At 33.8% G+C, this 13,660-nt stretch overlaps 1 protein-coding gene across 2 annotated transcripts; it reads left to right on the top strand.

The window, feature by feature from the left end:
• Positions 1 to 3,195: 3,195 nt before the first annotated feature.
• Positions 3,196 to 13,066, top strand: LOC114186920. 2 transcript variants are annotated; one of them, XM_028074998.1, is made up of 15 exons: positions 3,196 to 3,590; positions 3,680 to 4,143; positions 4,662 to 5,741; positions 5,823 to 5,894; positions 6,042 to 6,122; positions 6,288 to 6,328; positions 6,430 to 6,517; positions 6,595 to 6,723; positions 8,343 to 8,534; positions 8,635 to 8,714; positions 8,815 to 8,884; positions 8,972 to 9,073; positions 11,495 to 11,600; positions 11,790 to 11,877; positions 12,551 to 13,066. In XM_028074998.1, exons 1-15 carry the CDS (start codon positions 3,269 to 3,271, stop codon positions 12,756 to 12,758), a joined length of 3,123 nt encoding a protein of 1,040 aa, XP_027930799.1. In that variant the 5' UTR covers positions 3,196 to 3,268; the 3' UTR covers positions 12,759 to 13,066. The 2 variants fall into 2 exon arrangements, with proteins under 2 accessions (XP_027930799.1, XP_027930801.1); XM_028075000.1 differs by lacking the exon at positions 11,495 to 11,600 and having other exon boundaries at positions 12,551 to 12,955.
• The last annotated feature ends 594 nt before the right edge of the window (positions 13,067 to 13,660 follow it).

Genomic DNA, 13,660 nt, shown 5'->3' with positions numbered 1-13,660 from the left:
TTTCATTTCTTTAATTGTCTAAATATTAAAGAATCAGAATTCTATAATTTTGCTGTTACTTTTGCTGTAACTTCTATACTTTATTTTTTCTGTTACTTTTTGTGTCAGTGAACAATAACAATTTTAAATTTGTTGTCACTGTTTGCACGTGATAATGTTTTCTATTCTGACTTAAACTTTCCCATTCCATTCACAACTTTCACTTTACCATTTGATTCACATCCTTCACTCAACACTACATTTCAACCTCCATTTCTCTGTAATTACAAAAATGGAAATGGAGCAAATCCAAGATCAGAGAACAATACTTTGGAAGTTCAACACCATCTACATATTCTCTCAGGTATGTCTTCAATTTTAACACAAATACAAATTTAGATCTAATAGCATGCATTGAGATGTTCTATTCTATGTCTGGTTCGCTGTGTTCTATCTTCTAATTGTATCATCATGATCCCCACTTTAGTAGTATTACAGAGGAACACAATCAAATCTACTAACGTTCATTTACCGTATGTACTGCACTTTCATATATATATATATATATAAGATTCATAGTTTCTTTATTTCAATCTTCTGAATTTTTACTTTATTTCATTTTTTTATTTATTTTTGTAAAGAATTATTAATTCTGGATTTTATTTTTATGAACATTTGTTTATATATAATATATTTTACCCTTCTAATTTATTATTTGTTTAGAATATCAGATTTTGTAATTATAATTTTAAAATAAGTTATATATAAGTATGTTCATAACTTATATATGTTTTGTTTATGTTTCTGTTCTTGCAGAAAAAAGATTGATAATGTCTTTATTGTTTGAAAATAATTTAGTGTCCTCATTATTTTGTAGCCATTTTTATTTGTCGATCGACACTTTGCTGTTGGTTATGCACACGAATTAGGCCCATAGTGGCACTTGGTAGATATAAATGGTAAGAGCACAACAATTACCTATAACATGGATTCAGATAACCCAAGGATCACTGAAGGTTGGTTTAATATGAGAAATTTGTATCAAATTCAAAGTGATTCTCACATCCAGTTTCAGTATTTGGGAAATTCTTTATTTCACCTAACAATGTTTAAAGGTGGATGTACAACAAGAAGTTTAATAACATTTATGCACCGTATTACTCATCAAAATACAAGATCTATATTTTCAGTGAAATTGACAAAGTATCAAAGCAAAGCAAGTCACTTGGTATATTCCTTCTAATTTCTTCTTATGCTTATTACTATAATTAAATTGAAATACTTATACTAACAAAAAACTTTTGAATCATGTAGGATTTGCCATCAAAGTTTGCCAACTTCATTCAGGAGGTGAAGGTAGAAGACGTCTTTCTTATAGGGCCTAAAACTATAGTGAATTGCAAAATACTAATATCGAACAAACAACGAAGTTCAACAAAGATAGGTCAAGATTGGAGGCAATTTTGTTCTGAAAATGAATTAAAAGAAGGAGATATTATTGTCTTTCAAGCAGACAATGATTTCATCGAATCAAATGTTGAAGTCTTCGTTAATGGTTGTTGTTGTGATTAGATTAAGCATAATTTTGTAATGTTGATCAATTATGGTCATTGAACTTTGTTATATGACAATATAATTGTGTACTTGATCAATTATGGTCATTGAACTTTGTTATATGACAATATAGTTATTTATAATAAATTGTTAACATTTTTTTAATAATTTTATATTTTATAATCAATATTAAAAATAATCTCGTGCATTGCACAGGTAAAAAAACTAGTTATTTTCTAAAGAACAACCTTGTAATAACAACAATGGCTTAATTATTATTTTGGTCCCCTAATTTGTTGGGTTGATTCATTTTGGTCCCCTTATTATTTTTAGGTTCAATTTGGTCCTCTAATTCTTTAAAAGGTTCAATTTGGTTCTGCCGTTAAGTCAACTTTAACATCGTCTCCGTACATGCCACATGTCATTTTGTGAATTTTTCAATTTTTTTTTAATTTAAAAAAAAAAATTAAACTGCCACGTGTCACCTTATGGTTGTGACACGTTTCATTTTGAGATTTTTTTATTTAAAAAAATGTATTGCCACATGGCAAGTCACGATTGTGCCACGTGTCAAGCTAACATTAGTTGTTTTCAATTTAGTCCTCTATTTACAATTTTGATTCAATTTAGTCCCCCAATTTTTTAAAATGATTCAATTTTGTCCTTTCTAATTTGATATCAAATTAGTAATTAAGCTTAATTACAACTTATATATACATATTAAAATAATTTTTATTATATTTATAGATTAAATTACTCCATCTAACTATTCAAATTATTATTATTTTTACATGTATAGAAAATTTCAAGTGTAAAAAATTACAAGTGAAAAATGTAACAAATAAAATAACATGAGTATTTAGGGAGTGATTTGATGTATAGATGGTTAAAAATTATTTTAACATGAATATATAAATTATAATTAAGCTTAATTATTAATTTGGTATCAAATTGAAGAGGATAAAATTGAATCATTTTAAAAAATTGGGGGACTAAATTGAATCAAAATTGTAAATAGAGGGACTAAATTGAAAACAACCAATGTTAGCTTGACACGTGGCACAATCGTGACCTACCACGTGGCAGTACATTTTTTAAATAAAAAAATCTCAAATTGACACGTGTCACAACCATAAGGTGACACGTGGCAGTTTAATTTAAAAAAAAATTAAAAATTAAAAAAAAATTAAAAAAATTGAAAATTCCACTGACACGTGGCATGTACGGAGGCGATGTTAAAGTTGACTTAACGGCAGAGACCAAATTGAACTTTTTAAAGAATTAGAAGACCAAATTGAACCTAAAAATAATAAGGGGACCAAAATGAACCAACCTAACAAATTAGGAGACCAAAATGGTAATTAAGCCTAACAACAATCATTAATATCAATTATATCTTAAAATAAATTCTAGATTGCGAAAAAGCATTGTTTACTTATTTTAAAATAAGCATCAAAATAAAAATAATAATTTCATATTTTTGAGGATTAAAGTAAACAAAGTATTTTATAAGTGCTATTTTATCGTTCAATAAAGAATAAAATAATCAATTAAATTTTTTTAAGAACAAATAATAGAGTTTTTTTAAAAAAAATAAAAAAATCAGAACACAGCCATAAAAATACAAAATGTATCCCGTTGTAGAATTTGAAACGGCTAATAAAGAAGTATCATTTCCCGCACAATGCTGATTTGGCCTCCGTCCCCAACTCTTCACTAATCCAAACTCGCTAAAATGGAGCTTCCTAAGAACAACGCCCAAAGCGAAGACGAAACCACCGTCGCGCTGAAGAAGAAGAGGTTGCGGCGCGTGAGCTTCGCCGACAACGAAATCACTTCCGTCCACGTATTCCGCCGTGACGATGATTCCTCATCTCCCTCCGAAGCCCCTTCCGATCCCTCCATCGTAGGGTTTTTCCGCGACCTCGCCTCCGACAGCGACGACGACGACAAAGAACAGCCGCAACTTCACGAGGAAGCGGAGGACGGAAACTCCTTCCTCCGTCCAATTGGCTCTCCTTATCCCGGCGACAGCAGCACCGCAGACGAAGGCGACGGTGCGCCTAGATTCTTTCCTTTCTCTTTCGCGGAATTTTCTTACCCTCTCCGTAGTTTATTATTAATTTGTTGCTCATGATGTACGCAGACGACGATGACGACTTTCGTGGTCCAGTGTCCGCGCATTTTATCAGGCCGGAGCGGTTGTCGGACTCCGGCGTCTCGGACGACGTGACGATGGACTCGACGGCGTTCTCGATGCATTACAGGAGTCTCGCTCGGTCGGACTCTGGCGACATCAAGACACTCCAGTTCGACGTCACGACGCCGAACTCTCACTCTCGAGGAAGTTACATGGAGCTCACGGAGCCCAAGTTGTGTGGAGTGGTGCTCGACGCACATAGCGCAGGCAAAGACTCCAATGACATGAGCATCGAAGGAGAGCAGCAGAGGGGTTCTGAATACGACATACTACCCTCTCCTGCGTTTGGTGCTGCAATATTGGTTCAGGGAGCACACAATAACTCACCGCAACGCAGCTTGGAAGGTTCGGTTGCGTCTCCTCCATTTATTCAATCCCACCAGAAACAACCTTCTGATTCTGCAATGGAGGTGAGCATTACTTGTTTGTTTCAATTAGCATTTATAGTTTAGGAGTTCTTTTTTATTCCCGTCGAATCAGAGATTAATCTCTCGGGTGTTTTACAGACACCAAAATGATGGACATCTCTTTCTGCTTGTGCTATGAGCCACTAATTGAATAAAGTAAGGTGAAGAAACTAATAAAAGTAAATAAAACTAGTATTTCATAAGTTAACGTTAGCGTATACATGAACTAAAAATAAGTTTTTTGAGATATATCAGCTTATGTATAAGCTAATTTTATTTGATGGTAATTTTTTTCTTATAAAAATGTTTATGAATATTTTTGTTCAATTTAATCATATGAGTATGCGGTGTCACTTTTTTGTGTGTATGTTGTATGCATTTGATTTGATTAATAGTATCAAGTTGTAGGTATGCATGGTTTATTTGTGATGACACTTTAGTGGTTATCCTTATACCTCCTATTGCAATTCTCGGGTTATGTGCAAGATTAATTCATGTTGTCCGTTGTTTGTTTTTTCTAGGAAATTAAGGAGTCTACTAAAGATGCAACTGAGATTTTGTCAATTTGTAGACAACTGGACTTTGAGAATGCCAATAGTGAAACATCACCGAGGGTGGGTGAACACAAAGGAATGGTGTTGGATTCAAATTGTAAGTCTCATAAAGTAGACCGAAATCCAATATATGAGTCTACGCTGTTGTTGTTGTCTGGAAGAAAACAATCATTTACGAGGTCCCCTGTTTCATCCGCACATGCTGGAAACATAACTCCACGTTTAGAGCAATCTGCTTTACATGGTCCAGAGGTAAGTGTCACACATTGTGCAACTTCTTCTGCGCATAGAAGCATTGCAAAGATGGTTACTATCGAGCCTCTTGCCATGTCGAGTCTCAAGAAAGGAATGGACATATTGAAAGCTAGATTATCAAAATACTCTCCTGGATTTCTTTTGTCAAATGAAAAAAATCAAGAATACAAGCAAGAAGAAAGTTGCCAAATTCATTTAGGGGAAAAACTGTTTAGTTCAACTCCAACTAGTAACACGTATAAAGGTTTGGCTTATTGCAATGATCGTGGAATTCAGTCCTTAAAAAATATTTCCAAGTTAAGTCAAAATGAAGATATTGTGGACACCAAAATGGATGACGGAGACTTAAATCCAATTTCAGCTTCTTCCTCACAGTTGACTCATTTAAGGATGGTGGGAGATGTGGACCTGGCAGATAGGTCAGGGAAAAATGAAATTCTAGTCCCAAGTTCTCCTATCCACCAAGTAACACCTCAGTTGTGCTTGCCGCAAGACGTGCCTCCCAAGGTTACTGTTGATGGTCATGGTCCTGATAACAACCCCCATTCAGTACTCAATGTAGCTCAGAGCCCTCTTACCAAATCTGGTATTGGGAATTCTTCTGGGAAGAAAAGAAAAGGTGTCCAGATACTCAGAAATGAAGACAAAATAGATAAAATAGGGAGGATTGACAGAACACCAGAGGCTCATTCAAATGCGAGTGGTGATCTACAGTTAGTTTTGGAGCAAACAGGTTCTATGAGAAGGGAAAGAGTGATGCTTGGAAATCAGACTTCGAATGATGGGGATCTAGTACGGTTACTGTTTTATGTTGTATTGTATATAGTTTCAATTGGTTAGATGGGACACTAAGCTTTTCACATTACCTTGCAGTTTCTTAAAAAATTCTTAGACAGAACAACTCACCTGCTACCTCCTTCAGTTGATAAGCTAAATTTGAGATTGGTATGTTCTAATTTGTGGGTGTTGACTTAGAAAATGATAGTATTCAACTGAAAATATGGATATTGTTGCTTAGTCTTTAGTTTTGATTGTTCTCTTAAACATCTCATAGCTATTTATATGAATAACTTTAAGCCCGTCAATATTTAGATTGGCAGGTTGGAAGATATTTTGGTTCATCTGCAGAAAGTTAAGAAGACAGAGATTGTTTGTTCTGAAATTCAATCTCAGGTCTGTTAAAATAGATAATGAAATTTAATATACTTTTTTCGGTTTATTATAACATAGCAAACTTACATTTTACAGTAATTAGAACATGTTACTTCTTCTAAAGACAGTTTAAGCCTGGCATCTGTTTACTCACATGACATGACATGGTTCTTGTTTTTTTCCCAGCATAAAATAACCGATCGTTTAAACATTCATAGACACAAGAGGTATGCTTATGCGTCTGACTAAGTAATACATATCTGTATGGTTATGGAACTGTTTTGAATATGATCGCTTGGTGATGTGAACTTGGAGAAATCTTTTGCAGAGTTGCTGAAACAAGAATATTGCTGCATAGTATAGCATATGAGAAGGCAAAATTACAATTATTGCATATTAAGCATGACAAATTACTGGTACTCTATCTTACTTGAAAACATGTTAGCATTTATCATTGCCCACAGTTGGTGATATGAACTGCCGTTGTAAACAGGAAAAGGGACAACAGATTAGTTCTGGGCTTCAAGAGTGTGAGATGATAAAATTAAATTTCATCCCATCATTTAAACGTGGGGCAGTGGACAGTCAAGCGAATGATAGTTTTTCCAAGGGAAAATCTCAGGTATAACTGTTTGTATGAAGTATTTATTTAAATTGACCTGGAACTGGGAATGAGGTTGAGGGAGGAGGAATACAATTGTATAGTTTTTTTGTGGGAAGGTTCCTCAAATTACCTAAAAGCAATTCAAGTGAGAACTATTCTGTTTGAGGGAGTTTCTCTGAAGCAAATTTTGTTGGGCTTAGGCTAGTGGTTTGAAGTTTGTACTTACAAATACTATGCAAAAATTATATAACGAATTGTGATGTGATGTTATCCGCAAGACAAAGTACTAACTCTTTATCTATACTAATGCTAGACTAACTAAATAAGGAAATTGCATGTAAATCGCATTTAAGTTTGTGGGGTGATCATAAATATTTAATGGCCTGTTTGGATGGGCTTCTTTAGTAGGGCTTTTAAGAGAGAAAAATATGAAGAAAAAAACGAAATTAACTTCTCCAGAAGTTAAAATTAGTTCATTCATAAGTTAAAAATAGAAGTTTGGAGAATTTTGAAGAAGCTCTGTGAGAGAGTTTTTACTGGTAGCTAATGTATAAACTAATTTTAACTTGTGGAGAAGTCAATTTCATGTTTTTCTTCTTATTGTTCTTTTTTGGAAGTCCTTATGGAGAAATTAATCCAAACAGAGTCTAATTATTTTTCCCTAAGATCACCTTTTGGAAAAGAAAGAAACTTCCACTATTTCCTGAAATATGTTGATCCAATGCTATATCACAATTTTCCATTTAAAGATTCATGAAAGAATAGTAAAGATAGAGAAAAGATCACACAACCCTTTTATACTGGTTCACTCTCAATTTTTGAAAGCTACACACAGTCTCTTTTTTTGTATGCATTAATCTCCTCTGTTTTTTAAGCTGTCAAACTTTAGTGTGTAACCTAATTTTCACTGTTGTGTTGTAAATAGGTAGAAATGTATTTAAGCTTTGTTTAGCATTGGTCTTAAAAGCTAAATTTGGAACTTCAAATCAAAACAAACTCTCTGCAGAGTTTGGTTAGTAACTGTATATTGAACATTTCTCCTCCTTTTGGTTCTGGGAGAAACCAATACAATCTCCTCTGTTTTTTAAGCTGTCAAACTTTTGTGTTGTAAATAGGTAGAGATGTATTTAAACTTCGTTTAGAATTGGTCTTAAAAGCTAAATTTGGAACTTCAAATCAAAAGAAACTCTCTGCAGAGTTTCGTTAGTAACTGTATATTGAACATTTCTTCTCCTTTTGGTTCTGGGAGAAACCAATACAATCTCCAAGAGCTGTAACTTCTGTTTTTTGCTTGTTTCGAAGACTTGTTATCCTCTTGATATGTAACAAAATGTAAATGATTTGTATTACAAATGGTGGCTGGCCAGAGTTTAAAGTCTCTCAAAACATTATAACAATTTATGCTTTAAGTTTTGATATTTTAAATATACAGCCATCATTAACCTTGCAATAATCATAATAATAAACCAATTCTGTTCTGATCAACCAATATTCTGTAGAATGCATGATATATTTTCATTTGCATTTGTTCCAAACTCTTGTTTATAGTTTGATGGTGTCACTTGATCATGAAAGGATCAACCTGTTGTGCTGTTCCATTGCATTTTAATTGGCAATATTTTATTGTTCATTGCTAGGTTTCTTGCAAAAAGGTATTGGAAAAGAAGCAGGAACTTGAATCTTTGGAATCAAAAGCAAAATCTTTAAGTGAATTCTTACAGAGTCACTGCAAGATGGAAGGAGACCAAAGCTTTACTGACACCGTGAAAGCTGTTTCTGGTTATTTGCAGAAGAGAATGCCTTGCAAGTCTATATGCCAGAATTTGAAGGTCGTGTGACTTTAAATATGTTTTGTCCTCATACCATATATAATATATACTTTTTTAATAATGCTAAACATCCATTTTCTTCTACTTTTTTGTTTCCCAGTTGTGGGAAATTGAAGATTTTGAGCGCAGGGATGACTGTCACAAAGTTTGTCTCAACTATTGTGGTTATGTAACCCAAAGGTTAGTTAATTTTGCTCCATTTCTTTCTGTGGTTGAAGCTGAAGTGTATCTTTTATGATGACTAAATATGAAAGTTCCAACTTATTTTGATGGAATGCAGGGTCACTGTAAATACTGGTCACTCTAGCATAATAATATCAACTAGCTTGAATGATGTGAATATTGGGAAGGTAAGTTAATTAACAATTATTCTGTTTTATTACAGCATTCAATATTCATACCTTTCTCTTTTCTAATATGGTGTCTCTATTTTTCAGACCTTCCCAAACTTGGAATCTTTTTCTGCATTTGTGTTTGTCTTAAATCCACATACCTCTAAGAAGTTCACTGACTCAAGCAGTATGGCACGAGAAATACAGGTAGATACTTTATTTCTTATGAATATGATAATTTTCTTTTAGCAAGTTATTGTTATTTTTTATTTCATATTTTCTTTGATTATGGATATGCACTTGATCATGGACCAAGAAACTTAAAACAATGCTATGGATCATGTATAAGCCATTGTATTGTTGACTGAGCCACAATTTAAAATGGAATGGCCCAGTATAACAGTTATTGGTGGAGAGGCCCTTCCTGAGAGCGCCAAAGTTCACTCATGTTTCAATGGTCCTTGCTTAAAAGCCTCACTATGGCCTCCTTCCTCCACCTCTAGAATTGCTTCTTGTTTTTCTTATGAAAAACTGGTTGTTGGTCCACTTTCACTCTTGGCCACCAAGCTTGACTTCATTTTTGTTCCTCCTAAATAGATGGTCCTGATTAAGTGGTGTGGTTTCTCTTGAGGACATCACTTGGGAACATTGGGATACACTTTTTGTAGCTTACCACCTTGATGACAAGGTGTTTTTCCGTGGGGAAAGGGATTATTGGAATCTAAGACACAAGCAACATTGTAGATGACAGAGAGCTGACCATAGATAGGGTAGGTGCTATTGATTCCAGGACCCAACAGCCTCACAAAGAAGCATGAAGTATGGGACGATTGCATACATTAGAATTTAGGCTAATAAAAAGAATCACCCATGTCCTCCCCTGTCCGCACTACTAATAAAAAGAATCGCCCCTTACACTTATGACTTGGGCTGAATGTTTCATCGCACACGATGAACTAGCATCTCTTCGTGGGTGAGCTTCTTATAATTTGTTTTCGTGGGTATTGGCAATAGAGGGGGAGCACTTGTAGGTACAAACAAGCTCTGTTTAGCCTTGCGTTGATGCTTTTGTTCCATCAACTTGTCTTGTAATCTTGCTAGAGCAGCTGTTTGTATCATTGAATGAGGTTGCGATGCCTGAGATCCGGACTCAGCTGCTAACCTTTCAAACTTGTTAAGATAATCTGATGTACCCTTCTGTGTCAGTTTGAAGAGGGCACCTTGAGGATCATCATAATAAGATGGGGCAAAATGAGTTTCCAATGCTTGCAGCAGAACTTGGCACGTAACAATCATGCCATTGTGATATATCCATTGATACCAGCTGAGAGCAGGACCTTCCATGTAAAATGATGCTACCTTGATGCGATCTGCCTCTGGAGTCGCATGGTAATAAAAAAATTGGGATATCTTGAATATCCAGCTCATGGCATCTTGCCCTTGCCCATTAAAGCGAGGAACCTCAAGCTTCATATGGGATGTGAGAGGTCCCGTTTTGTCCTGAGTATGAATTGTCTCATATGATGGCTCTGATTTGGTCCCCAGGGTAGCAAGTTGTTGCAAAATCATATCCATCTTTGCATTAAGGCCGTCGTGATTGGCACTCAGCTCTGTCTGATGTTGCGTTAAACATTGTATGGCCTCTTCCATTCGGTCTGATGCGGTCTTGGATCGGGTATTGTGGTCTGTCATGGCGTGCTCTCAATGAACGTATGAAATGATAGATAAAAGTTTCCTTGTTCTGAGGTCAAGGTCCTCCTTAGAAGAAAGAGACAAAGAGAGAGACTAATTTCTTTTTTTCTGCCATGCACCTTTAGTGCAAAGGAATATATAACAGAATTACAAACCACAATTATTCGAGTATTCTCACTATATCTGACAAGATTTTAAAAGATAACACATCATTTGATTAATTTAAATGGTAAAATCAGCTAAATTTAAGGCCGTTTTGTTGACTCTTCTAGGCCTTTCGTCATTCCTTCAATTGAGCTCTTCAATAACTTCTGCATGAACCTCTCATAAGTATGTGTTGGACTGCAGAGTGATGGGCTCTGTTTCTCTATCAATGTCAAAGTCGTGCAACTTTTCCAGCACTCAGGACAATTTCGAAAACTTGCATAGATGTGCCAATTTTGTTGCATGAGTGCAAGTTTTGCTGCTTGATAAATTAACTTGATGTAGAATTCCTTGTGAGGTTAGAACTGATTGAAACAGGGAAGACACATACCCGGGGACATTAGTGCATTAAATTTAATTAAACTAAGCACCAAACTAATTATGAATTTCTCTTGAGAGTCCTTTAAACGTGGAGAGAATGTCAAAACAATTTATTACTAAAAAATTACCTAGGTTCGTTAGGAAAAATGATTAACGAAAGTGACGAAATAAAAACAAACTAAGGTTGAACATATATGATCCAATAGGCAATGTTTGCTTAATTGACGAGACTCGCGCTGAAGAGACGTAATTATAGAGAGACTTGGAACCAAAAGCGGAGTTTATAAGGACTAGGCTTTTCGTGGTACATATGAGCTAGAGTGTTCTTCCTACATCTTAATAGGTTTCAAGTATTAAAATGTAGCAAATGATTTCCAACAAGCTTTGTAGCTGACCTGCTAATCGATGCAGATAACAAGCTCACTGCTAAGTAATTTGCTAGATGTGGTTGAAGAGGTTCAATTAGCTCGGATAGAAATTAGAAATTTGGTCGACGCAAAGTTCTATTCTCATTCAGGTAAACAAGTTTTCCATACTCTGAAATATTACTTCTGTGAATTCAATTCTCATTTCAGCTTTGAATTGAATCCTCCATTATATACAAAATAATCTTCCGATATTCATTGATGGTACCTTGCATTTTCATTGAAAAATTTTGATGAGGAGAAACTGCATTTTCACTTCCATTCATGCTCTGGTTTTGCAGTTCAGAGGCTTGATTTGCAGCTGTCTTTCATTGATTTCCATAGTGGGAGGAAGGTGAAAGCCATATTTGATATAACGTGCTTAAAATGGTAAACTTTTGCTTCCTTTTTGTTTTAATTTTAATTTGCTGAGAGTTGGTCCTTTCTTGTTCGGAGTTTTATATGCATCTGCAAATTTACCCTGGTTGGTTCTCTTCGAAGTCGGTGTGTAAGGAGAGGAGAAAACGTATTCGCTATAAAGTATCATATAAAATATTTAAAACTATATTATATCTTATAAAATATAAATTAATAGGCCCAGAACGCGAATATTCACAAACCACCTACCACCAATTTGAGGTATTTTGGACCTTTTTGTTAAAAAATTTTAAACACATCCAAAATTCAAATTATTATTAGAAATAATTAGAATTTTTCTAGTGTTATTGTTGGACCTACCCGGTAATCACTATCAGGTTATGATCATACTGCGGACAAATTTTAGACCAGTAAGTTCCACATTTAAAAGGTTTTACTGTATTTTGGATTTTTGTTAGATAAATTATAAGCATTCTGATCACTATCATTTTTTATTTTTTGGCAGAAATTTAATTTTTGTTTTGATATGACGATGCTCATTGATAAGAATTATTTTTTTATTTTTTATTTTAGTTATTATTATTAATATTATTATTTCTACATTTTTGTTTTTCGGTTTTTGGTTAAATATCTTGGCATTTGCAATTAAAGACGGCGATTGATTTGAAAAATGGTTTCTGGGCAGTGGGGTCTATCCTTCCGGGGTGGTTCCCTCTCAAATATTTGAACCTTCTGGTGCGGAACAGAAGTCTCTGCCTGCATCTCTTGCACATGAAATCAGAAGTGCCACAGAGCGTGTGAGAGTTGGATATTCAAGAATTATAAAGCTCTGTAGATGTATTTCCCATGCAGTTCTTTCAGGCTTCCTCCAAAACCAGATGATTGGAAATTAGGGTTTACACTTGCATTCAGCACACGGAAAATTCGTTGTATATCATCCACTGGATAGTGCTGCAATAGGTTAATGCTTTTGTTGAATTCGGTTTAGGGTCCGAAATTTAGAGTTCATCACAAGTGATGAAAGCGGACAAGCAATGTTTTTATTTTATGATTAAGAAAACTGCTTAAAATAAATCTATAATTCGGTCTTTGATTTTGTAACCTTTTTATTTGAGTAAAAAGGATACAATAGGGTAATTTCAGATATTAATTCAATTTTCTGTATAAGATCAATGATCCAGCAATAAGTTTTCTAATTTAATTAAGTTCCAAAGTTATTGAGTTTCATTGTTTAATTATTTTATAAGTTGGATAATATGATAGCTGGTTAGTTTAGTTTGTTTTTCTTTTCTTTATTTTTAATTTGTGTCCGTGTTCATATAAAGTCATGTTATTGTGGTTATTTTAAGTTGAATATCTTTTGTTGTTTATAGTAGTAAAAGTTATTTTTTATTTTATATTAATCGTAATATCATTTAATATTAATTTAAAATTTTTGAATATTTAATAGATTAAATTTAACTAATAAAAATATTCAAATTTATGAAGCATTATAGTCCTTTTAAGTTTGAAAACCGAATTAGAATTTTTAAATAATTTGAGAACCTAATACTTAAAGTAATAATTTTATTTATTATATAATATAATATTGAAATGTAAAATAAGATAAAGTAAATATGATTTAGTTATCAATTTAAGAACCTGCTTCCTAAGTAATCAATTTATATGCGGAGATGATTTTCGCAAATATTGTTTCTTAAATATTAAAATGTTCAGTAATTGAGTTTATAATTTAGCCATGTAAACAAAATGAAATAAATGCATGAATTGTCAATTTTTTCTTTCATCTAAAAAT

The sequence above is a fragment of the Vigna unguiculata genome, chromosome 6, assembly GCF_004118075.2.
Source record: "Vigna unguiculata cultivar IT97K-499-35 chromosome 6, ASM411807v1, whole genome shotgun sequence".
Lineage (NCBI taxonomy): Eukaryota > Viridiplantae > Streptophyta > Magnoliopsida > Fabales > Fabaceae > Vigna > Vigna unguiculata.
The sequence above is the reverse complement of the archived record's forward strand: the minus strand, read 5'-3'. Positions and strand labels throughout refer to the sequence as shown.

Excerpts from the sequence above, each read along its gene's own strand:
- LOC114186920 (XM_028074998.1), top strand. The coding sequence starts at position 3,269 with ATGGAGCTTCCTAAGAACAACGCCCAAAGCGAAGACGAAACCACCGTC. Across the intron at positions 6,329-6,429 it reads AACATTCATAGACACAAGAG|AGTTGCTGAAACAAGAATAT; the intron begins GTATGCTTATGC and ends AATCTTTTGCAG. Across the intron at positions 8,535-8,634 it reads CTATATGCCAGAATTTGAAG|TTGTGGGAAATTGAAGATTT; the intron begins GTCGTGTGACTT and ends TTTGTTTCCCAG.